General features: G+C 43.8%; 1 protein-coding gene across 3 annotated transcripts in view; it reads right to left on the reverse strand.

The window, feature by feature from the left end:
* Positions 1-26,952, reverse strand: part of LOC134909857 (amine sulfotransferase-like) — a 125,243-nt gene that overhangs the window by 16,786 nt on the left and 81,505 nt on the right. For all 3 annotated transcript variants that reach the window (XM_063917184.1, XM_063917185.1, XM_063917186.1), the window contains one exon: positions 19,760-19,940. In XM_063917184.1, the coding sequence (XP_063773254.1) occupies positions 19,760-19,940 (181 nt within the window). The remainder of the gene's footprint in view (positions 1-19,759; positions 19,941-26,952) is intronic.

Here is a 26,952-nt window from a genome sequence, read left to right on the forward strand (position 1 = left end):
TATGCTGTGAATGGGAACCGTGTCGCATCGACACGGCTCCCATTCACACCGCACCTGACCCGGTAATCAACCCGGGTAAAACCCTTCTTTTTTACCGGGTTGAATTACCGGGTCAGGCGACCCGCTAAAACGACCAAGGACCTTTCACATCGCACACTGACCCGGGTCGAAACGGCAATATGCCGTGTCGATACCGGGTTATTTGTGCGATGTGAAAGGGGTATTAGTAAAACAACTAGCTAAAACCAAAATAAGATCCATTCATTAACTAGGGACATTACAACCAGGAGGTTTAAACTTTGAATTTGAGGTGAAGCGGTTTTTGTGAATTGCAGTTCTGTGAAGAGAGACACAGGGGATTGCATGGTGGTGGAATAAAACTCTGCTACAATGTTGATTATATATAACATGCGCTGTTTTATGATTATTTTTAGAGGTGTGTGGTGGACACTTTTCGGGTTTTGCGTTTTGGTTTTGGATCTGGATCCCCGCTTGTGTTTTGGATCTGGATTGGTTTTGACAAAACCACCCTTTTGGGTTTTGGTTTTGGTTTTCGATCTGGATGATTTTTGAAACCCCCCCCACATAAAAACAGCTAAAATCACAGAATTTGGGGGTAATTTTGATCAGACGGTATTATTAACCTCAATAACATTCATTTCCACTCATTTCCAGGCTATTCTGAACACCTCACAATATTGTTTTTAGGCAAAAAGGTTTCACCGAGGTAGCTGGATGACTAAGGTAAGTGACACAACTGGCGACACAAACACCTGGCCCATCTAGAAGTGGCACTGCAGTGGCAGACAGGATGGCAGTTTTAAAAACTAGGTCCCAAAGAGCACATAATGCAAAGAAAAAAAGAGGTGCAAGATGGAATTGTCTTGGGCCCTCCCATCCACCCTTATGTTGTTTAAACAAGACATGCAAAATTTAATAAACCCATCATTTCTGCGACAGGTAGTCTCACTGGAAAAAGCTTGCCAAGTTCTCCGAATCATAGCTAGCTACAAACAAACCATCTCCATATTTGATGACTTTTCACATTATGAGAAGAGGCAAGAGGAAGAGGACAGTGTCAAGAAGGTGATTACAAATTAGAGGCACATACAATAAGGAACAACACACAGGCTTTCACCTCCACTCCTATATTGGTGTGAAACAGAAAGGACTTTAACCAAGCAAATATATAGTTACAACATTACTGGACAAACTGAAAAACTAGAGGCCAAAGCCTTCAAAATTGGACCACCTTCTCCATTTTCAAGGATTAAGATAATCTCGGCTTTAATGCTGGGGTGCAAATAAATTGGCGTATACCACAGGTTCAAGATTGGATATTTTCCCCTCCCATGGAGTCTGGAGACTTATTTTGTGAAAATCTCGTGGGTTTCTTCCCCCCCCCCCCCCCCCCAATTTTTTTATTGCATTTTTATTCACATATTTTGTGGCAGATGCCTTTTTTTGTTTTTCACAGCTCCCCGTTACACGCATGTGAGCATACCTCTATGTCCCAGTTACATGCATGTGAGCGTACCTGTGTGTCTTGTTTATTTTATTCATACCTTATTTTTTAGCAGCACCTCAGATGTTTTAGCAGCCCCTCCTGATCCCCCACAGCAGCCCCGGATGGGGCAAGTTGAATTCGGGTGGGTTCGGTAAAGTACTAAACACGATTGTGCAGTACATTTTTTTGTTGTTGTGTCCCTACCCTAGTGGAGCTTACCACTTTACAGTCCAAAATGTCATACTATAAGTAGGACTGTGGGAGGAAGCACTGCTAACCTCTGTGCCACAGCTTGCCTCAGCCTGGCAAACCAGACATCTTCCTGGCTGTAAGCCACCATGAGACTCCATACTGGGCCTTATTCAGTAACTGTTTGTGCCTCACAGGAGCTCCTGGCACCTCTCGTGCTGCAGTGCAATGGAAAGCTGATGCAATGTAAGATCACTGAAACTCTGCTTTTCTAACACCACGAGGTCTTGTGATAACCCTACGCAGCCCTTAGGGAAAAAAGATCCCAGTACAACAAATGCGCATCTTCTGAATAAATAATCCCAAAATGTGGAACATCAATAATAAATCAAAATGAAGGTTGACTAATTGGAGCCATTAATTTTTATATATAAGGGTTTAAAAAAAAAAAGAGAATTATGGTTATTACAGGCACACATTAAGGATACAATAATATATAAGCAATAGATGGAAGTATAGCTTGTCATAGTGACAATATCTCTACAAACTGACAGTATGCAGTCAATTATATATAGAAAGACATATCATGATATAGTGTTCCAGTGAATCTTCACTGGAACAACTCACTTGAGTAGTCAGTAAAAATACAGATATAACATATAGTAATAATAAATGAAACATATGAGCAAAAGAAAAGAAGACTCATGACAAGACAGGGGATGGGGGAAGGAAAAAGCAGGATAAGAAGGGAGGTTAGGGAAGGAGGTTGGCGGACCAATAATATCGAGTAACGGGCAATTCCGAGTGTCCATTATTTAATAAAAGAAGATAATCAACATTATGCACCGTTTATTGGTATCAAGTCCTTATAAGATGAGGTAGTTTTGAATTCCAACCAGGAGAACCATGTAGCAACATAGGGGGTAATTCTGAGTTGATTGCAGCAGGAACTTTGTTAGCAGTTGGGAAAAACCATGTGTACTGCATAGAAGGCAGATATAACATGTGCAGAGAGAGTTAGATTTGGGTGTGGTGTGTTCAATCTGCAATCTAAATTGCAGTGTAAAAATAAAGCAGCCAGTATTTACCCTGCACAGAAACAAAATAACCCACCCAGATCTAACTCTCTCTGCACATGTTATATCTGCCTCCCCTGCAGTGCACATGGTTTTGCCCAACTGCTAACAAAGTTCCTGCTGCGATCAACTCAGAATTACCCCCATAGTCTGATTGCTTCTGCATGGCTGAGTAATATATGTCTTCCATGGTCCTATAAAACTAAATTCTTTGAAACCATTCCCAAATCGTAGGTGGATCTTGGGAACGCCAATGTACCAGTGTCACAGCTCTCGCTGCGTTATTAAGATGTTTAATGAGAGATTGTTTATATATAGTGAGCAGAGTAGTGGAATGAGAGAGCAGCCAGAAATCTAGATCAGTAGGTGCTTGAATTCCCAGGATTGCAGTAGAGGTTTTAAAGATGTTAACCCAGAAGGTAGCAATTATTGGGCAGTCCCACCAGATGTGGATTAAAGTACCCCTTTCCCTGCCACAGCACCAACATAGCGGAGATACCGAAGGGAAAAACCTATGCAAAAGAGAAGGACAAAGATACCACCTACTGAGAAGTTTGTATGGAGTTTCTACAACCTCTAAACTCATAAAACAACGCGCCATAAGTAACCTCAAAATGTTTATCCCAAATTGATATAAATCCCTCGAGGATTAAGAGATGCATCCCAAGACTTAAAAAAAGGATGGGATGTCGGGGGAAATGACCGTGTATTAGGATTTTATAAATACTGTACCTGATATAACATGGGTTTTAGCTGATGATTGGGAACACATACCCTCAAAGGGTGTGATGTCTCTAATTAGATCAGCATTTTTGGAGCCATTCATTTGAGTGAGTCCATAACATGAAATAATTTAGAAGAACCTCTCTCTAATGCTTCGGCAGAAAATCTCACTTTTACCAGCCGTTGCGGTGGATTATGATTCAGTCTCTTCTGAGTCACACTGACTTTGGCCACAAGTGTGGTTTTCCCCCACTTTATTTAAAAACACTTCAGCAATTTCCATTTCCACCTTTGCGGTTAGTTTTCACAAATCTGTTTGTGATGTTGAAGCTTGTTTCATATATGCTGTAGGCTTTCATTTAAACATAGGATCAAGTACAACAGCACCTCTGGACTTATACAGAATAGGCAGCACCCCTGGAGAATAACACAGCACAGCAGACAGACAACAGCACCCCTGGACTTAAACGGCAGTGGGGCAGCACCCCTGGACTGATAGGTCAGAAGGGCAGCACCCCATATAGGGCAGCACCCCTGGAATGATGTGGCAAAGAAAAGATGTGCAAGATTGAATTGTCTTAGGGCCCTCCCACCCACCCTATGTTGTATAAACAGGACATGCACACTTTAACAAACCAATCATTTCAGCGACAGGTTCTGTTACAAAACTTTGGCTGAAATGATTGGTTTATTTGGGCCCCCACCAAAAAAAAAGCAATTAATCTCTCCTTGCACAAACTGGCTCTACAGTGGCAAGATGTTGTCCTCATCCTCAGATTCCCCCATACTTCAGTGTTTACATCCTCATCCTCAGAGAGAAATCATATTCAAACAAAACCACATCATTTAGGTGTCGGTGGATTGCTTATGGTATAACCCAAAGTTTCTGAACTTGATAATGACTTATGATGAATGTACTGCAGGTGACGTATAAAGGAGGATGTTCATAGGTGATTAACTTCCTTACCCCTACTTATTATGGATTGACAGAGGCAACAGCTTGACACCTGTTGTCCGGATTTGTAGAGAAATAATTCCACACCGAAGAGGTGGCTTTTTTGGTATTTTGCCCAGGCATGACAATGGGCTTCTTCATCCCATGGCCAACAACTGTCTCCACTGATGCCTTATTCAAACAAACTGCATCACCATCAGAATCTTTATTGTTAACTTTCTCCGCAACGCAAGCTACACCCATATCCTCCTCATCCTGGTGTACTTCTACAGTGACAGCCTCAATCTCAATATCAGCAACTGGACTGGCGGTGCTCCTCCCAACACTTGCAGGGGGCGTGCAAATGGTGGTAGGAGCCTCTTCTTTCCATACAGTGTTGTGAAGGTCAGACCTAGACATCACAACAGCGGACAGTGCCAGCACCCCTGTAAATTTACAGCATACAAGACAAGGCCAGTGTACATTTATTTTCACTGCACCTCTGTATTTTTACAGCATACAGGGCCAGTGTACATTTATTTTCACTTCACCCTAGAATTATTACAGCATACATGACAGGGCTAGTGTACATTGATTTTAACAACTGCACCCTAGAATTATTACAGCATGCAGGGCCAGTGTAATGTTATTTTACCAGTAGCACCCCTATATTTTACAGCATACAGGAGCATTGTGCTTTTAATTTTTAACAACTGCACCCCTGAATTTTTACAACACACATGGCCAGTGTAATGTTATTTTAACAGCAGCACCCCTATATTTTACAGCATACAAGAGCAGTGTGCTTTTAATTTTTAACAACTGCACCCCTGAATTTTATAGCATACAGGGCCAGTGTAATGTTATTTTAACAGCAGCAGCACCCCTATACAGCATACTGGAGCAGTGTGCTTTTATTTTTTAACAACTGCACCCCTAAATCTTTACAACATACAGGGACAGCAGCACCTCTATATTTTACAGTATACAGGAGGAGCACAGTGCCCCTGCACCCTGTACAACACAGTGACAGCAACACCCATGTACACCTGCAGCATCCAGCCATAACAGCACATGACACACCAGTGACAGCCGGGACAGCACCCCTAATACAGCACAGGTACACCACAGTGACTGCAGCAGCACCTCTACAGAGCACACACTAAACTCACCCGACACCACCAACCACAGAGAGATACAGAGGTCTGTCTCCCTCAATCTACAAGACTGGAGTGAAAACGGCAGTGACATGTGGCTCCTTAAATGGAATCCAAAACTGCAGGAATACGACAGCGGAAGATGGCGTTTTGCCTCGTTCTGGTATCCAATCTGGCAGGAAGTCCCAAGCCAGGCTCGGATACTGGCTCGGAGCGTAAAGTTTGGGGGTGTTCAGTTCTCAAGGAACCGAAACCGCTCATCTCTAATTATTTTACATGTGTTTTGGAATCCTATGAATTGGCATTTATATTTATATCAAGAAACTCCCTCACTAATCTGATGACTCCAGACTGACAATAATATCATTGCTGCATAATGAAGTAGTATATCATAAATCTGGGGAATAATAGATGAACTGCTGGAAGAAATAAGTAAGTGGACGAGAATTTTTGGAATAGATTCCCCAGTGACAGTAGCAGTCAACACATTGCGAGGATAGAGACCGGAAGTGTTGGGCCGCATTTGGAGGCTCCATTACAACAGGATGCTAGAGACAGGAAAAGGTCCTAGCAAGAGGAATCATAGAACTTGTAGTTTGCAATGTGTATAGAGAGCAACATACTGGGACCAATCGGAGTAGAAAGAGGTGAATTTAAACAGAACTTTGGACTGATAGAGGCATTCGCATCTAAGGCTTACCTGGAGAAAGTACCAGCTGGAATCCTTGTTTGTGGGACTGAATAAGGGCATGCTGAAACAGAGCTAACAGCCTGTGGCAAGACCTGGAACTGCAGCCAGGAATATCCACTGCATTTTTAGCCATATAAGGATTTCCATGCATAAGATGAATGCTTACTGCTACTTGTTGTAATTCATGTATTTTTTAAATGTTTTATGTGCGTTTTTTAAATGATATTATGCTATACTGTATGTGCATTTTTCTCTTTGCATGTCTCTGGGAAAATACCAATGATCAGAATTAGCGATGAGCTGGTTTGGTTCCATGAGAACCGAACTCTACCAAACATCACGTCCCGAGCCCAGATCCGAGCCTGGCTCGGGACTTCCCTCCAACTCGGAAACCAGAATAAGGCAAAACGTCATAATTCTGCTGTCGGATTCTCGTAGGTTTTGGATTCCATATAAGTAGCCGCACTTCACACCCATCTTCACTTCAGTCTTGGAGAGTGTTGCGAGAGGACCTGTCTCCTCAGTGTCTCTGCAGGAAAGTGGCATGGCTACCTGCTCTTATGTGTCATTCCAGCGCTGTCTTGTTCTGCATCAGTCCAGTGGTGGTGTCTTTTGCTACATTAGCCCAGTTACAGTGGTGGTGTCCTGTGCTGCCTTAAGCCCAGTGTTGCTGTGTAAGTCCAGCCCAGTTGTGCTGTCTTGTGCTGCATCAGTCCATTGGTGGTGTCTTGTCCTGCATTAGTCCAGTCACAGTGGTGGTGTCCTGTGCTGCCAAAAGTCCAGTACTCCTGTATAAGTCCAGTCCAGTGCAGTGGTGTTGTGTTGTGCTGCATAAGTCCAGTGATGGTGTCCTGTGCTATCATAAGTCCAGGGGTACTGCTGTATATGTCCAGGGGTACTGCTGTATAAGTCCAGTCCAATGATGCAGATGTATAAGTTCAAGGGTACTGCCGTATAAGTCCAGTGGCACTGCCATATAAGTCCAGTATAGTGGTACTGCCATATAAGTCCAGTGGTACTGCTGTATAAGTCCATTCCAGTAGTACTGCTGTATAAGTCCAGTTGTACTGCCATATAAGTCCAGTGGTACTGCCGTATAAGTCCAGTCCAGTTGTACTGCCGTATAAGTCCAGTGGTACTTCCATATAAGTCCAGTCCAGCGGTACTGCCATATTAGTCCAGTGGTACTGCCAAATAAGTCCAGTCCAGTGGTACTGTCATATTAGTCCAGTGGTACTGTCATATAAGTCCAGTCCAGTGGTACTGCCGTATAAGTCCAGTGGCACTGCCGTATGAGTCCAGTGGAGTGGTACTGCCATATAAGTCCAGTGCTACTGCTGTATAAAACCATTGGTACTGCCGTATAAGTCCAGTGGTACTCAGTCCGTATAAGTCCAGTGGCGCACGCAGTGGGGGGGGGGGGGTTTATTAGTACCCAGAAATCCCCCTGATGGACCGATATTTTTTGGGGGGAGACGGAGATGGCTCTCTCTCTGTCTCCTCAGCGACTTGATTGGAGCTGTCAGCAGCTCCTTAGATAGAGAGCGCTGTTCAACAAATCTCTCTGTGCTTTGAAGTGGACAGGAGACGGGAGCTTCAAGCACTCAGCAGCAGCGGTGGCGGCAGGAGCAGCAGGTACTTAGCAGCACTGCAATCTGGACTGTCCACTGCTGTGCTGGCTTTACCCTCTATTCCCTGCTTGACAGGGGGAGGCTCTCGGTCTCAGTTGAGGGCAGCTGCATGGATCGAGAGACCCTTGCAGCAACAGTGCTGAAATCAGGTTACCAGCTCCCTCCTGTTATATATATTATATTATATATCATATTATATACATATACTATATCTGTAATTAAATGTCCACAGTATGTAGGCACTCCTCAATAGTCCAATATAAGAAGATGTGTATTAGATAAGTGTTTTCAGGGCATGCACCCTGTAATTAGGACTACACAATTGATATTTGTTTTGTCCTGATGGTGGGGCGCATGCTCTGAAAACATTTGTCTGATACACATCATCATTCCGACTCCGAGTGCCGTCACTGATATGGATTTATATATATATGAAATCCCCCTTTGTAAATCCTGCATTTGCCCCTGCTACTGCCGTATAAGTCCAGTCCAATGGTACTGCTGTATAAGTCCAGTGGTATTCTCATATAAGTCCAGTCCAGTGGTACTGCCGTATAAGTTCAGTGGTACTGCCGTATAAGAACAAGAATGAAGAGGATAGCGCAAATGTTTATATATCAAAAAAAATAACAATAAGAATTGCCAGTGGTTATTATAAAAAAAGGTTATGTTTGTATCATCAAAATTATGTTTAAAAGACAGAAAAGAGGAAACATAATAACCATATAATTATAAAAACAATTATTACTAAAAATAAACACTCTCCAGAGTGCCGCAAATTGTAGCTTAGTTGAAAAGGTAACAAATCTAAAAAACAAAGCTGTGACCCGAGATGATAGCAAATACTTTGTATCGGTTATAGACAGACTCTCCACACTGGAGAGTTTACCGGATACTTGTTGCAATTATGAGCAGTCTTTCCACAAAGATCACTTTGAAGAATTAAATGTCAGTGATTGAAAGCTGTAAGCCGTTGGATATGCCAGCTATTCATTGTACAGACGGCGCTTTACTGCTTTTACTGGACTCACGTGTGTGTAATGGTGCAGTTCAAGCACATACGTGATCCTGCTGATGGACAATATGGATCGTGGAGAGTCCAAATCACATGCAGTGCAAAACTAATACTTGGTAGTCTGAATGCACATGTATGACCCCTGCGGTAAGCGGTACCTTGTTTGATTGCTGCATGCCAGGCGTCCCCGGCTTCCGCGATTGCCGCTAATCCCGCTGCTGCTATCTCGGGGTGATGTGCACATTGTGCCAGGAGTCTGTGATCACTGATGTCGGCAATGGGTCCACAGCTGTAGTAACGGTTTTCCAAATGATGGTACAGAGTCCTAAACGTGTTTCGTCACTTCCGGTGACTTTTTCAATAGGTGTTTAATCCAAATAATTTTTACAGGGATTGCCCTGTGTGGTGTAGGGTACACTCTCCTGTGCCGCATATTGTGTTATATAACTCCCAAAAAATAATGGAGAACAAAAATTTGGAGTATAAAATGGGGAAAGTTCAAGAACAACTTCCTCCTAGTGCTGAGGCTGCTGCCATTAGTCATGACATAGACAATAAAATGCAATCAACGTCATCTGCCAAGGCCGATGCCCACTGTCATAGTAAAGGGCATGCAAAATCCATAAAGCCAAAGTTCAGCAAAATTACCCCCAAAAAAATTATTTAAATGGTCTGAGGAGAAACGTAAACTTGCCAATATGCCATTTACGACATGGAGTGGCAAGGAATGGCTAAGGACCTGGCCTATGTTCATGACTAGTGGTTCAGCTTCACATGACGATGGAAGTCCTCATCCTCCTGCTAGAAAAATGATAAGAGTTAAGCTGACAAAAGCACATCAAAGAACTGTGTGTTTTAAGATGGTATCACAAATCCCCAAGGAGAGTCCAAGTGTGTCGTACGGGAAGACGTGGCTCCTTCCACAATTTGCATGCCCCCTGCAAGTGCTGGAAGGAGCACCCACAGTCCAGTTTCTGATATTCAAATTGAAGATGTCACTGTTGAAGTACACCAGGATGAGGATATGGGTGTTGCTGGCACTGATGAGGAAGTTGACGAGGAGGATTCTGATTGTGATGTGGTTTGTTTAAATCAGGCATCGGGGGATGCAGTTGTTGTCCGTGGGATGAATATGCCCATTGTCATGCATGGGCAAAATACCAAAAAAGCCACATCTTCGGTGTGGAATTATTTCTCCACAAATCTGGACAACAGGTGTCAAGCGATATGTTGCCTTTGTCAATCCATAATAAGTAGGGGTAAGGACGTTAACCACCTAGGAACATCCTCCCTTATGCGTTACCTGCAGCGCATTCATCATTGTTAAGTTCAAAACTTTGTGTAAGAGCGTACGCAGTCCACTGACACCTAAATCCCTTCTTCCTTTGGTACCCAAGCTCCTGCAAGCCACACTACCAACTCCCTCAACGTCAATTTCTTTCTCAGTCAGGAACATCAGTAGTCCTGCCAGTAGGCCATGTCATTGGCATGACTGACGAGTCTTCTCCTAACCAGGATTCCTCCGTAGGATCTTTGAGTGGTGCGCCTACTGCTGCTGCTGCTGTTGTTGCTGGGATTCGAACGTCATCCCTGAGGGGAAGTTGGAAGACCACTTGAACTTCTTCAATTAAGCAACTGACTGTCCAACAGTCCTTTGAAAGGAATATGAAATATGACAGCAGTCATCTTTTGCAAAGCGGATAACTGAGGCCTTGACAGCTATGTTTGTGTTAGAGGTGCATCCAGTATCCGCCATTGCTGCAGTGGGATTTAAACAATTGATGGAGATAGTGTGTCACCGGTACCAAGTTCCATCAAGATTCCACTTCACTAGGAAAGCGATTCCCGGATTATACAGGGACATTAAGAAAAGTGTCCTCAGTGTCCTGAAAACTGCGGTTGTAACCAGTATCCACTTAACCACGGACATGTGGACAAGTAGAGCAGGGTAAACTAAGTTCTACATGACTGTGACAGCCCACTGGGTAGATGTATTGCCTCCTGCAACAACAACAGCAGCACCAGTAGCAGCATCTCGCAAATGTCAGCTCATTCCTAGACAGGCTACGCTGTGTATCACCGGTTTCCGTAAGAGGCACACAGCTGACAACCACTTACGGAAACTGAGGAATATCATCGCACAATGGCTTACCCCATTTAGACTCTCCTGGGGATTTGTGATATCGGACAATGCCACCAATATTGTCTGTTCATTACATCTGGGCAAATTCCAGCACGTCCCATGTTTTGCACATACAATTAATTTGGTGGTGCAGAATTTTTTTTAAAATGACAGGGGTGTGCAGGAGATGCTGTCGGTGGGCCGAAAAATTGCGGACCACTTTCGACATTCAGCCACTGCGTGCTGAAGACTGGAGCGCCAGAAAACACTCCTGAACCTGCCCTGCCATCACCTGAAGCAAGAGGTGGTAATGAGGTGGAATTCAACACAATATGCTTCAGATGATGGTGGAGCAGCAAAAGGTCATTCAAGCCTATACATCCACCTACAATATAGGCAAAGGAGGGGGAATGCACCTGACTCAAGCGCAGTGGAGAATGATTTCTGTGTTGTGCAAGGTTCTCCAACCCTTTGAACTTGCCACACGTCAAGTCAGTTCAGACACTGCCAGCCTGAGTCAGGCCATTCCCCTCATCAGGCTTTTGCAGAAGCAGCTGGAGAAATTGAAGGAGGAGCTAAGATGGAGCGATTCCGCTAAGTATGTGGGACTTGTGGATGGAGTCCTTCATTTTCTTTGCCAAGATTCAAGAGTGGTCAATCTGTTGAAATCAGAGCACTACATTTTGACCACCGTGCTCGATCCTAGGTTTAAAGCCTATGGTGTATCTCTCTTTCCGGCATATACAAGTCTGCAGAGGTTCAAAGACCTGCTGGTAAGACAATTGTCAACTCAAGCGGAATGTGACCTGTCAACAGCTCCTCCTTCATTTTCTCCCGCAACTGGGGCTGCGAGGGAAAGGATAACATTTCCGAGCCCACCCACTGGCGGTGATGCAGGGCAGTCAGGAGCAAGTGCTGACATCTGGTCCAGACTGAAAGATCTGCCAACGGCTACGGACAAGTCTAATGTCACTGTATATGATGCTTTCACCATTGAAAGAATGGTGGAGGATTATATGGGTGATATCATCCAAGTAGGCATGTCAGACAGTATGTATGCTGGTAGGAAAAAGAGGCAATTTGGATGCCCTTGCACAAACTGGCTTTATTTTACCTAAGTTGCCCCCCTCCAGTGTGTACTCCGAAAAAGTGTTTAGTGCAGCTGGTAACCTTGTCAGTGATCGGCATAGGAGGTTACTTCCACAAAATGTGGAGAAGAGGATGTTCATCAAAATGAATTATAAATTCCTCCAGGAAGACCTTTACCAGCAATTGCCTCCAGAAAGTACACAGAGACCTGTGATGGTGGATTCCACTAGGGATGAATTAATATTCTGTGAGGAGGAGGATGTACACATTGAAAGGGGTGAGGAATCAGAGGTTGAGGATGAGGAAGACAACATCTTGTCTCTGTAGAGCCAGTTTGTGCAAGGAGAGATTAATTGCTTCTTTTTCGGTGGGGGGAATAATTGCTTCTTTTTTTGTGGGGGCCCAAACAAACCAATCATTTCAGCCACAGTCATGTGGCAGACCCTGTCACTGAAATGATTGGTTTATTAAAGTGTACATGTCCTGTTTATACAACATAAGGTTGGGTGGGAGGGCCCAAGGACAATTCCATCTTGCACTTCTTTTTTTTCTTTGCATTATGTGCTATTTGGGTCCTAGTTTTTAAAAGTGCCATCCTGTCTGCCACTGCAGTGCCAATCCTAGATGGGCCAGGTGTTTGTGCCGCCCACTTGTGTTGCTTAGAAAAGTCATCCAGCTACCTTGGTGCAACTTTTTGGCCTAAAAACAACATTGTGAGGTTTGAGGTGTTCAGAATAGGCTAGAAATTAGTGGAAATGAACGGCATTGAGGTTAACAATAACATAGGATCAAAATTACCCCCAAATTCTGTGATTTTAGCTGTTTTTGTGGGTTTTTAAAAAAACCATCCAGATCCAAAATCAAAACCTGAAAGGGTAGTTTTGGCAAAACCAATCCAGATCCAAAACACGAGCGAGGATCCAGATCCATAACGAAAACACAAAACACGAAAAGTGCCCGCCGTATGTCTCTAATATACAGTGTATATATATATCTGAGTATTTCTCAAAAACCATACAAAGGTTAAGCAAATATGTAGGTTTATGGGTGATATAAATCCAAACAGACCAATTGTACATATTCAGTTTTTGTACAAATAACACTCACATGTGAATTGCAAGCAGGACAGATAAGATATAGCAGCAGATATACGGAACAAACAAGCTATGCTGTTTTATTTGTGTTATACTGGAGAGATAAGTCAGAGAGAGAGAGAAGAAGAGAACAGAGAGAGATAGAGAGAGAGAGAGAGAGAGAGAGTGTCAGAGAGAGAGGTGGGACCAGTGTCGGACTGGGGCATGTAGGGCCCACCTGGGGAATGCAGTGGTAGGGGCCCATGTTTAGGGGTGTGGCAAGTCTGTTGAGGGGGTGTGGCCTGCAACCTCATTGGTTTGACTAACCATTAGAGAGTGCAACGTCTGGGCCCCTTCATAAATATGTACAGTAAATTCAGCTGCTGCATGCATGACAATGTACCAGACTAATAACATATTGATAACAGCAAGGCAAAGGTAGAAAATACACCATAGTCCAGTATAAGGTAACATATGTATAATGTGTAATTCAAGTTCACAGTCTAGAACCTGATCCTTAGAGTAGGAGGTGGGCCCCCCGGCAGTGGGGCCCACCGGTGGTTTTCTGTGTACCCCTGTGGGCCAGTCCAGAGTGTCGGGTAAAGAGAGGGGCAGAGCAGCGACGTGAGGCAGGGTGAAGCAGGTGAGGCAGAGCTTTTCCTGTCATACTAATGCTTGTGCCAGAGTTTTTACTGTATAAAGTATATGAGAAATACAAAATATATGCTTGAACTATCTTCTTTGCATTATTTTAATCATTTTTTTCTGCAATCTATTTTTTATTAATGATAGAAAGGTGTAATACACAATGAGACATGGTGTTGATCATTTCAACGTATACAGTCAATGATGACACAGAAAAAATAATCATAAAAATATGTCACCAAAAGTATAAACAATAGCCAAAACTGTGGAGTAAAAAGTCTATGGCAGGTGAGGCATCGCCTCCCTGCCTATCTTTTCTGCACATCTCTGATCAAAACTCATCAAATTTCCAGGAGTTTATACTGCTGTACCTGTGTATAATGTCCAGATGTACCCTTTGGCTCATATATTGCATGTAAATCTGGCTCTGGTGCTAACCAGTGCCTCCTGAGCCATTTAGCTCACCGCATGTCCCTGGGGCAGAGAGATAAAGAGAGATATACACAGGGAGGAGAGCAGTGACATTCGGTGAGGTTAGAGTCAGGGAAGGCATTAGCTGCTAACCAACCGACACTCCGTCCACCTCCTCCTCCTCCCCCCTTCCCGGGAAAAAAAAGTGTAGTCCCCCATACATCACTAAAACCAGCACCAGGCTGAACCAGCCAGGGGGGATAATGCCAATGGCAGACACTCAGTGTGGGGCCCCCCTGCCATAACATTAAACACCCCCCAAACCAGTCAGCCCAGGGCTGGAATTCCTCAGAAAGTGGGGCCCCCAAAAGGTAAAATGGGTTCCCCTCTCCCGAGAAACAACCAGCACTGGGCTGATAGCCCAGTACTATGCCCCGCAGCCCTGGGTGCGGGGTTCATTGTATGTTAATATTGTTCTTTACAGACGGCCTACAGGTCCAAGCAAGCCTGCCCCAGCATGCTGGCACTTAGAGAACAATAAGTGCCAGCATGCCCAGACATAAAGGACCCTCTGGCACCTGCAGTCTTCCTATAAAGAAAATATTAAAATAAAAACACCACACCCTTTTAAAAAAAAGTTTTATTATACATTGTCTTCAACTGTGGGCGGTGGCCTTTAAGCTCTTTTTCACGGCCACCGCCTTCCCAGGGCTTTCGGCGTATTCCTCCGGTGACTTCACCTGGTGGGCGGTGGCCTTTAATCTATTTTTCATGGCTGCCGCCCATCCAGAACTTCCATTGGCTCTTCAGTCTTCAGGAGCTCTTCACTGCTCCTCCTCCGCCGTCGGACTGACAGCCGCTGCCTCGCGCTGACTTATATAAGTCAGCCAGAGGGGGCGGGCGATGACGCGGCAAGCCATGGTTGGCTCACTGTGGCCATATTGAATTTCAAAAATTATGCTGGGGCACCATTTTTGAAACTGATACCGCTCCGCTGCCAAACTCTGCAGAATGGCAGGCAGGGATCTCGGATCCCTGCCTGCCACTAATGCTATCACCTCCACCACATCCCACCACCCGCACCTCCGCCGCATTCTCACCACGCCCCTGCCACATTTGCCTGTACCCACAGTGATGGCAGCGGATCCAGTGATGGATCCGCTGGCCAATCACATCTGGCCTCTATTACAGGGGCGTGGTTTCATGGGTTGAAAACATGTCCCTGTATCAAGGCGGGACTTTAGTAGGTGCTGCTTTACAATAGATTTTCAATGGGCTTTTACAGACCGTGGCATGGCCCTGCCCCCAGTTACTGCTCCTTTCCCATTGACAATGGGAGGTTGCTACCCAAACCCATTTTAACAGCAAAAATTATTAAATTAATATAAAGGAGATACTTATGACACAGAATATTATTTTAATCATTAATGACAGGTGAGGCACTGCCTCCCCTGCCCAGGGCCGAAACTAGGGGGGGGGCTAGGGGGGCAGGCGACCTGGGCGCCGGATTGGAGGGGGCGCCGAGACCCCCTAACACCCGCCGCGGCACTTTTAGACTTTGAAACCCCCTTCTCCCGAGTGCCCAGCTCGGGGGGCGGGGTTTCGCGGAATGACGCGATTGCGTCGTGACGTCACGGCGCAAACGCGTCATTCCACGAAACCCCGCCGGAGGAGGGAGAAGGGGGAGCCACGCAGACGAGGAGGGAGAGGCGGCTGAAGAGCGGCGAGAACCGCTTCAAATGTAAGTCAGCCCCTCTCCCTTCCTCTCTCTCTCTCTCTCTCTCCCTCGACCACCTGCCGCAATGTGTAAAATGGGGACCTGTGCCTGCCGCAATGTGTAAAATGGGGACACTTTTTCCTGCCGCAATGTGTAAAATGGGGACACTTGCCAGCGTACTGTGTAAAATGGGGACCTGTGCCTGCCGCAATGTGTAAAATGGGGACACTTGCCAGCGTACTGTGTAAAATGGGGACCTGTGCCTGCCGCAATGTGTAAAATGGGGACACTTGCCAGTGTACTGTGTAAAATGGGGACCTGTGCCTGCCGCAATGTGTAAAATGGGGACACTTTTTCCTGCCGCAATGTGTAAAATGGTGACACTTTTTCCTGCCGCAATGTGTAAAATGGGGACACTTTTTCCTGCCGCAATGTGTAAAATGGGGACACTTGCCAGCGTACTGTGTAAAATGGGGACACGTGCCTGCCGCAATGTGTAAAATGGGGACACTTTTTCCTGCCGCAATGTGTAAAATGGGGACACTTGCCAGCGTACTGTGTAAAATGGGGACACGTGCCTGCCGCAATGTGTAAAATGGGGACACATTTTCCTGCCGCAATGTGTAAAATGGGGACACCTGTCTGCCGCAATGTGTAAAATGGGGTCACCTGTCTGCCGCAATGTGTAAAATGGGGACACTTTTTCCTGCCGCAATGTGTAAAATGGGGACACTTGCCAGCGTACTGTGTAAAATGGGGACCTGTGCCTGCCGCAATGTGTAAAATGGGGACACTTGCCAGCGTACTGTGTAAAATGGGGACCTGTGCCTGCCGCAATGTGTAAAATGGGGACACTTGCCAGCGTACTATGTAAAATGGGGACCTGTGCCTGCCGCAATGTGTAAAATGGGGACACTTTTTCCTGCCGCAATGTGTAAAATGGTGACACTTTTTCCTGCCGCAATGTGTAAAATGGGGACACTTGCCAGCGTACTGTGTAAAATGGGGACACGTGCCTGCCGCAATGTGTAAAATGGGGACACTTTTTCCTGCCGCAATGTGTAAAATGGGGACACCTGTCTGCCGCAATGTGTAAAATGGGGTCACCTGTCTGCCGCAATGTGTAAAATGGGGACACTTTTTCCTGCCGCAATGTGTAAAATGGGGACACCTGTCTGCCGCAATGTGTAAAATGGGGTCACCTGTCTGCCGCAATGTGTAAAATGGGGAATGGGGACACTTGCCTGTCGTACTGTGTAAAATGGGGACACTTTTTCCTGGATATGAAATTTATGTTAGAAAAGGCAAAGGCAATTTTTCAGGTAAAAAAGTTCTGAAAGAGATATATATATATATATATATATATATATATATATATATATATATATATAATATTTGTATTCATTTATTTATTTATTTTAATTTTTTTTTATTATTATTTTTATTTATTTATTGTAAAAAAAAAAAAAATTTCCGGGGTAGGGGGGGGGGGGGGGGGGGTGTCAAATGACTACTTTGCCCCGGGTGACAAAAATCCTAGTTTCGGCCCTGCCCTGCCTCCCCTGACTGCACGTCCCTGGAGGAGAGAGATAGAGTGGTAGAATGGGAGCAAGAGAGAGGAGGGGGCACTACCTGTTCCTGCATGAGGTCTCTTAGGTGAACGGACACTTCAAGTTCATGGCAATAGACCCCGTCCCTTCAACATACACCTGCAAATTTGCACCATTATGCCATTGAGGGGGCAGGGCTATGATTGTCAGTCACGCACACTACACTCTGTAGGTCAATAAATAAAACTCACTACGCGCTGATACCTGGAGCCGGCAGTCAGGGCACTGTCTGCAGCTGTGTTCTGGGGTGGGGGGCTCCTAGTTTGTGGGGAGCCCTGGCTGTCCGGCCTGCCTATAATCTGGCATGTACCCACCCACTCCTTTATGCATTGAGCTTTAACAGGCAATCCATACATAAACAGAGCAGCTCCAACAGCCTACCCCTGTCCCCAGGCTGCCTGCAGTGCCTGAACCTGGCTCTCAGCGGCAGTTCTGCGGGCTGCACTTGGAACACTTCCCTACAACCTAGGCTGCAAAGTTAAAACACATGGGAGATGCGTAAAGTGCATACAGGCAGTTCTTTCCCAGCAGCACTGCTGCAACCATACCTGCGCATAACTCCCAACTGTCCCAATTTTCGCAGGACAGTCCTGTTTTTTTTTAAACTGTGCTGCTGTCCCACCTACGGGCCGCAGTGTCCCACGGTGGGGTGAGGGGGGGTTTGGGAGTCTCCTGCACTCACTGTCCTGCTTAGCAGAGCAGCGGTGAACAGATGCTGTGTGCATGCGCACAGCGTTTATTCATGAGACAGAGGGACTAGGGGCATGGCCAGTATCTCACACAGCTCTGGCCATGCCTCCCCTGTGACAAAAATCCACACCCTCTTTTCTGCACAGAAAGGTCCCTCTTAGCAAATTCTATATGTTGGGAGGTAGGCCTGTGCCCCAACAGCGGAGTCTCTGCTGGTAGAACAAACCACAATGTACGTGAATACTGTAGGAAATGTGATTCAGCACAGGGCCCCCTGAGACCTGCGGCCTTGGATGCCTAGTGGTAAATCCGCCCCTGGGCCTGTCCCTCAGGCACTCAGTGTGAGTAAAATATCCCAAGTCAAGTAGCAATATAGAGATATTGAGCGTTGATGCTGGAGAGCTCACTTGCATGCTACTCCATGCCTGCTTTGGCCACGCCTTCATTAATCTTTATTTTACATCAGTGAGAAATAATATGATTGAAACAGTATTAAAATGGCTGAATGCATGCTAAAAAGCCTCAGATTGTGGATACATTGGATGACAAGTAAACACATACGCGGCCCCAACAGAAACATCGACTCCTGGAGTGTGTCTATGGTCACGCAGACTGGCCGCTGCACTTGCAATGCTGCAGACATATTTCTCTGCATACATGATCACAGCTGAAGGTAGATACATGCCCCTAAAATAGCCAAGACACACCTGCATTTTTACTGCCACTCCCCATTACATCCTCTAAATCAGTGATGGCTAACCTTGACACTCCAGCTTTTGTTGAACTACACATCCCAGCATGCCCTGCATCAGTTTTAACATGGCCAAATAGCAAAACTGTAGCAGGGCATGCTGGGATGTGTAGTTCAACAACAGCTGAAGTGTCAAGGTTAGCCATCACTGCTCTAAATGATGCCTCTCTGTCAAATACTCTGCGTATAAAATCTCACTGTTTGTGCATGAACAGTGCGATTGCGGCACATGCGCAGTCTGCCGATAGTCTCTTAGCTGCATGAACATCGGCATTGCGTACAAACATTAATTAGACCCATAGCACCCAGATCCTACATTTTGCATTTTATTGGATAGCGAATTGCTCATTTTTAAAATATCACTTCTTCTGACTGTAATTATTTTGTTCATCTTATAAATGCCTAAATATTCCTACTTAATTACTAAATCTCAATATTGCCTCTTTATGCTCTTAATAGGCTACAGTATAATGGATAACAAATTACAATTAGTAAGGAAATAAATGTTTATGTAAGAGAGAGGGATTTGATGATTCTGTTTTCCAGTTTTATATTGTCAATTTTCTGACAAAAAGAAAGACTTAAACACAGTACCTGTAGATGTATACCACACATGCTGGCTAAGGATATTTACATATCATTCTGAAATATATACTTCAAATCCAATAATAGAATAAACTACATATGTTAATACTGTCTATTAATCTTTGGTCTCATTTATACTTCACCTTTACGAAGAAAATCTCCTTTACTGTAGTCTAGAATTTCCTTTGAAATAAATGTATAATTAGCTAGCGGATCTTGTTTCATGTTCTTAAATGTTGCTTTCTCCACAATTCTTTTTACTGCTTGGTCATCAAGCTTCACGTCCACAAATTGGCATATTTTCAGAACAGCAGATCGTAGATCCTAGAACAATGATTTATTTATATTTGATTAAAAGGCTTTCTGCTTAAAAAAAAAACTAAAACAAAATTAGATGCTTGGAGACTAAATGGGGGTACACACGGGGAGCCATCTAGCACAGACCGCTCAGCACACAGCGCGATGTGTGCGGAGCGAGGGGGTGGGTTGGGGGAGACTCTCACTTCACACAGCGGTGAAATGAGCGATGTGCTAGGCCAATCTAGTACCGACGATAGCGGCGTGTGGGGCCGCGCATCGCTATCGCTATGAGACATACACACGGAGAGATCCGTGCTTAATTTCTAAGCAATATAGTCAGATTGCTTAGAAATTAAGCACAGATCTCTCATGTGTACCCCCCTTAAAAGTAAATACTATTGAAAGCAAAAGCTCATGACTCTGGAAAAGCAGTCCCCCCTTTCATATTCAATTTGGTCAATGGCAGAGGCAATCGGTGCACTAGGGCACACTGTATCCTGAGTGACCTGCCCTATTCCAAACACCACCACCCCTTCCATGCTGCAACCCCGACCCCACCCCCGTCCCTCCTCCTATTTAATTTATTTGGTGGCAGAGGGAGTCTGGGCACTGTGGCCTCTTTCCTATTACTCCCCACCCTCTTCTTTTCCTTCCTCGCCACACTCAGACACCCTTTCCTGCTCCCCTATCCATGGCACCCCTCCCTTCACTGGTTCCCCTTTCTTGTTCTCTCTCCACTGACAGCACCAAATTCCCCACATCAGTGGCATCCCTGAGCAACCCTTCCCCCACATACTGGTTATCTTTTCTTGCTGTCTCTTCCCTCACTGCTATAAAACCCATAAACATTAGCAATCTACACAGCACCCCCTATCCCCCCTTCCTCACACAGCTTCATCTCCAGCAGAAAATGTCCACCAATTATCCAGACATCAACACAGCCTCAGTCTGATCATATTCTTCCACTAAAAAGGTAAGTCACTTACTATACATGTTATACTTATGATGTATTAATAATGTTCAGTAACTGTATCTTAGAAATGTAGAGCACTGGAGGCAACATAGTCTTCATATTAACATTTAGAATGTTGAAATTCATGATGTCAACATGTTCATAATTTTGTTGACAACCAGAATGTTGACACATAAATTTAGTGTTATTGTAGGGATAGTGATTAGGGTTAGGCTGTAGTTATGGTATGGTATGGTTAGGGTTAGGCTCTAGGTAGTGTTAAGGTAGGATTAGGTTGCGGTTAGGGTAGGGTTAGAATTAGACTGCAGTTAAGGTTATGCTGCAGTTGTCATGTTGTGTTTTGTGAATCAGTTTCTGGAACTGATGTCAAAGTTATTGGACTAGAACTGATGGAGCCAGTGGGTGAAGGAGATGTTAAATTGCACTGATTAGGATAGACTTCACAGGAGCTCACAAGAGGCGCACAGCAAGGCTATCAACAACATTGCACAGGCCAGACACAGAACAGCAGCACCTCTGGCAGCACAGAGGTACTGCAAGCTAGACACAATAGATGTAACATATAAAAATAATCATTTTTAACTTGTGATTCCAAAAAATTAGTGTATGCCCAGAAGTGCGAATGCGGTTTCATTTATATTGGAAAAACTAGAAGACCTTTAAAAATACACAAGAGCGTAGCTACCATAGGTGCAGGGAGTTCAGCTACTATGGGGCCCAGAGCTGAGAGGGGCCCTCCTTCCCTGCCAAAGTAACATGTATTATATGCATTTTTCAGAATTGGGTGATACATAGGATGATACACTTTAGCATTGGTGCTTAGATTATAACTAGTAATACACCTGGACATTATGCCACCTTGTAATGTGGTATAAAATGAGCTGGAAGGCATTGTAATGTTACATAATATGAAGTGGGGCACTGTAATGTGGCATAATATGAACTGGGGGCACGGCATGTCATAATGTGAATTGGGGGTACTGTGTTGCATAATGTGTACTGGCAGTCCTACAATATTACATAATATAATCTAGGGGCACTGTGATGGTTCATAAAACAAAGTAGGACACTACTATTGGGCATAATAGTAACTAAGGCACTACTATGGTTCAGAAAATTAACTAGGGCACTATTTTGGGGCATGAATTAACAACTCCTACGGAGTTGCTATGGGGCACACAAAGTTCTGGCTACGCCCCTGAAAATACATTTATCAGAACATATTTTAAATATTAAGAACGGTCTTATAACCCACTCTGTATCATGTCTTTTTAAGGAAAAGCATGACTGTAAAGAGACTTTTGGGCAATGCAACAAGTGACCAATAACTGGAAAAATAGGGATCTAGATAATAGGTTTCCTAAGACTGAGATGAAGTGGGTATACAATCTGAAAACTTTAATGCCAAATGGCTTATATGTCATTGTTTAAAGATGCATTGTTGTCTCTGGAGGCCGAGTGGAACACATGATGCATTCCATGAACATCACGTGATTCTGTTGAAGAAAACTTGTCCAACTGCTTTGGAGTCAGGGAGCAGGAGCGAATTGTGTGTTCCATCAGTGGCGCACAACCAGAAGCGGAAGTGATAGAACATCAGTTGTAATACATTTGTGTTCCATTGCTCTATAGAACGTGATTCGAGAAAGAGGAGGCGGACATGACACTGTGGCCACAGTTTGGAGCGCATTTGCGTTCCACTGCACAAAGGAAAATGTTTATCTCATTAATTTATGGTATAAAAAGTGGACTTTGGGACAGACTTATTATTCACAGCCTGAGAAAGGAGTACAGAAAAGCATTACTGGTGAGACTTGACGTGGAGTGTTGCACACCACTTCCTGTTCTTGGGGAGCTGTTTGCCTGTAGGAGAGTATCCAGGACTCTTATCTATGTGCATGTCTGACTCACTCAGACCATCTTGTCATCTCGCACACTTGTACCTTGGGAGAGTAGGTTTTTTATGCATTTTAAATACATTGTTATAGCAGTACTATGCTATGATTATTTTTTTATTCTCTTATGTCTAAGGAGATTCAATAAAGATTAACATCTTGTGGAAAATACATTGTGCTGATTGACTTGTATGGAAAGGATTTCAGGCTGATATACTCTCTCTATTGAGGTAATCTATAAGGTAACCTTTATACTTGAAGGGTGTTAAGAAAGGTGTGTATCATATTATTATTTGAAGGAGGCTATCCTGTATACAGTATCTGGTCTCTAGGTCGACCACAATTAGGTCAACCACTATTGGACGTCATGCAGTAGGTCGACATGCTTTCTAGGTTGACATGGACACTAGGTCAACATGTACTAGGTCGACTTGACAAAAGGGCGACATGAGTTTTTCATATTTTTTTTCAATTTTTTTAACTTTTTCATACTTTATGATCCACGTGGACTACAATCGGGAATGGTAAACTGTGCCGTGCGCAGCGGTAGTGGAGCGAGGCACCTTGCCCGCGCTCACCATGTGAGGGGACACGGTGACTAATTGGGGTTCCCGGTCACTCTACAAAGAAAATGACACAAAAACAACAACCTCATGTTGACCTTGTTCATGTCAACACAATGCTTTTGTTGACCAATTTTGGGTGTCAACTTAGTTGCTGTCGACCAATAGTGGAAGACCTAAACACGGTCAACCTAAGTGTGGTCACGCTTATGAACCACACCCCTGTATACACATCCTTTCTGAGAGTGAAGTGTTTTCCCACTTGCGGTGAAAAATTCCTGTAAAAACAGTCTATACCATAAAAATATTCTTTTGCTTTCTTTGAGGAACATAAGAACAATAGAGAGCAGCCCAATCCAAGGAACCTACAAAATAAAGGGTTGGTCACATCAGATTGTTTAAGAACTGGAGCAGAAACAAAAGCCTGGAAAGCAGCACAGGCCTCCAGAGACCACTGGGATGGATCAGCTCTTTTCCTGGTGAGTGCTGTGATTGGAGCTACTAATCTTGAATGAATTAACAGTAATCATTTGCAAATCCAATAAAGAATTGGACCGCCTTAAAGTAGTTGGATGTGTCCAGTTGTGAATCGCTTTAACCTTTTTGTGATCCATCTTAAGACCAGACTCAGATATGTTATAACCTAAGAAGGGTAAGGATGGTACCTTGAAAACACATTTTTTGAGTTTACAGTAGAGTTGATTTGCCCATAGTTTTAGCAATACTTCTTTAACCTGCTTTATATTAATGCTCAAATCTTGAGAGAAAATTCAAATATCGTGAAGGTACACTACAACTGACTTATACAGCAAGTCTCAGAAGATATAATTCACAAAATGGTGGAAAACAGCTAGAGCGTTTCTCAGACCGAAGGGCATGACTAAATATTCATTATGGCTACCCTTGGTGTTAAATGCAGATTCAAATTAAGTTGTAGGCTCCTCTTAGATCAAGCTTTGTGAATACCATAGGTCCCTCTATTCTGTCAAATAATTCTGTGATCAGTGGCAAAGGATATTGATTTTTTTATGCATGGATGAAGGCCTCCATCTTTCTTTTTAACAAAGAAAAACTCAGCACCAGCTGGGGAGGAAGATGGTCATATAAAGCCTTTTTCTAGATTATCTTTAATATATTCAGACATTGCCTAAATTTCTGGAACTAAAAGTGGATAAATCCTGCCATGAGGCGACGTTTTCCCAGCGGCCAAATCAATGGGACAGTTCCACTCCTGATAAGGTGGAAGTATGTTTGGTCCCTGTTTACTGAAGACATTGGAGAACTGTGGATAAGGTGTTGGTATCTCTATGGTCTTGGAAGACTCTGAGGTTTGAAGAGGAATTACCTGCTGTAAACAAAAAAGAAAAACAGATGGCCCCTAGAAAGTAATTTCCAGCAAAGATCAATCAATCTGCAGATCATGTTTTTGTAGCCATGGAAATCCCAAAACAAGAGGCTTTAGGTATAACCAAAAAATATATTTTCTCTAGATGAAGAGCTCCCACTCTAAGCTTTCAAGGCAAGGTAGAATGGGTTATGGAACCACTGGGAACTCAACTGCCATGTACTGCAGATAAATTAACTGCGACAAAGGCTGTACTGGACGTTGATATCTTTGAATTAATCTGGTAGTAATAAAATGTCCTGCAGCACCAGAATCTAAAAGGGCAAGAATACTCTGAGGTTTGAAAAAAATACTCAAGACAGACCAGAATAGCTGACTCCAAATTACATGGAGAATAAATCATAACTCCTAATCCAGCTTCTGCAGGACTGATTAGAATTGAGCATTCCCTGGATTACAGGGACAGGATGCCACTAAATGGGTTGCCTCTCTACAGTATACAAAGATTCTCTCAACAGTGTCTTTGACACTCCTCTGGTGTTATAGAAGAGTGGTTGTTCTGCAAAGGCTCATCATCAGGAGTGGCAGGATGAGTGCTATGACGAGGCAGAGGGCAATATTTATACTAGTCTCCCTTATTCTTCTCTGCTTGATGTTCTCTGTAACGGAGAGCCACCTTATTATTTACCGAAATATAGATGGAAGATCTCTTCATTCCATTGCAACTCAGATACCAATTCAAACTGAGTCACATACTCAGGCTTACAATGCAGAATCCCCAATAACCAGCCCTAGGAGGCCCGTTTTTAGACAGTAACACATGAGTCCATGAACTTATCACAGATCCCATGTGTTATCACCCGATAATGGGTGATTTATTGCACGGTAAAAATGGGCTGTAATTGGATAGACCGATAGTGTTACTGGGCTAAAAATCCCACTATTACCATGCAGTAAATCATCGCATGTAATAGGATACCACGCTTAATATGTTAGGGCATTCAAAAAAATGTTTAAATGAACATTGTTATGATCATATAAAAACGGGTGTGGTATGCGTTACCGGCGGCCGGGATCCCGGAGGTCAGCATCCCGACGCTGGGATCCCAGTCGCAGAATGCTGGTGGGGGGTGGGGAGAGAGCAACAAGACTCTTGCGTGCTTGCTGCACTTGCCACTGTGCAGGCTCGGTGGTGAGCTGCAATATTCTAACTCTATGGGTGGACACCCACGAGTGGGAATAGTACCTCTTGGTCGGCATAATGACTGTCTGTCGGGATAGTGAGGGGGCAGGATGTGGGTGGAACTGGTCACATAACTACATCCCATAAAAACAATAGAAGGAAAGACAGGTTGGGGAAACTTAGAGGAAGACATCTAGGACATCTATTAGCAGAATATACTAGAGCTGTACAAAAAAAATTGTGATATATTACTTAATCAAACACTTTCTATTTAAGATTTCTTCTAAAATTAATAGTATAATATTTTAAAATTGTTGTTTTATTTGTGTCCATGTAAAGTATTAAAAGAGAAAAATAATTGAAAGTTAATACAATAGGCAGAAAAGGTGTAATGCTACACTTATAATAATAAAGGCACCTATTATTATACCTCTACATTATTATAAATCCCTTAACATAAATTAATCATCTTAAATCCTTAAAGATTTAACTGGCAGATCTTATGTTCTTTTAAAATGTAACAAAAATATAACATAAAATGCTTTTGTCACCTTTGGAGTCTAATACCCTTGTCACCTCTGAGATCTTTCAGTTAATCGATATATGGGCTCTAGGTCAACAATAAAAAGGTTGACAGTCATTAGGTCAACCATCAATGGTCGACATGCCATAGGTCGCCATGGTCAAAAGGTCAACATGGACAATAGGTCAACATGTAAAAGGTCAACAGTGCTTATGGTCGACAGGTGCTTATGGTTGACACACATATGGCCGACACAGAGTTTTTTGGGGGTTTATAATTTTAATCATCTTTTTCATACTTTACCATCGATTGGAAATAGTAACTTGTGCCGATGGCAGCGGTAGCAGAGTAAGGCATCTTGCCCTTAGCATGGCGAGCGAAGGGAGCGATGTGAGGGGACGAATTACACTAATTAGGGTTCCACGTGCTTTGATGGCGAAAACTACACAAAAAAAATAAAAATGTTGGGTCAACCTTTTTTGTGTCAACATTTTCATGTGTTGACCTTTTGACCCTGTCAACCTAATGCATGTCAACCAATAGTCGACCTAATG

The sequence above is a fragment of the Pseudophryne corroboree genome, chromosome 4 (assembly GCF_028390025.1).
Source record: "Pseudophryne corroboree isolate aPseCor3 chromosome 4, aPseCor3.hap2, whole genome shotgun sequence".
NCBI classification, from domain to species: Eukaryota; Metazoa; Chordata; class Amphibia; order Anura; family Myobatrachidae; genus Pseudophryne; species Pseudophryne corroboree.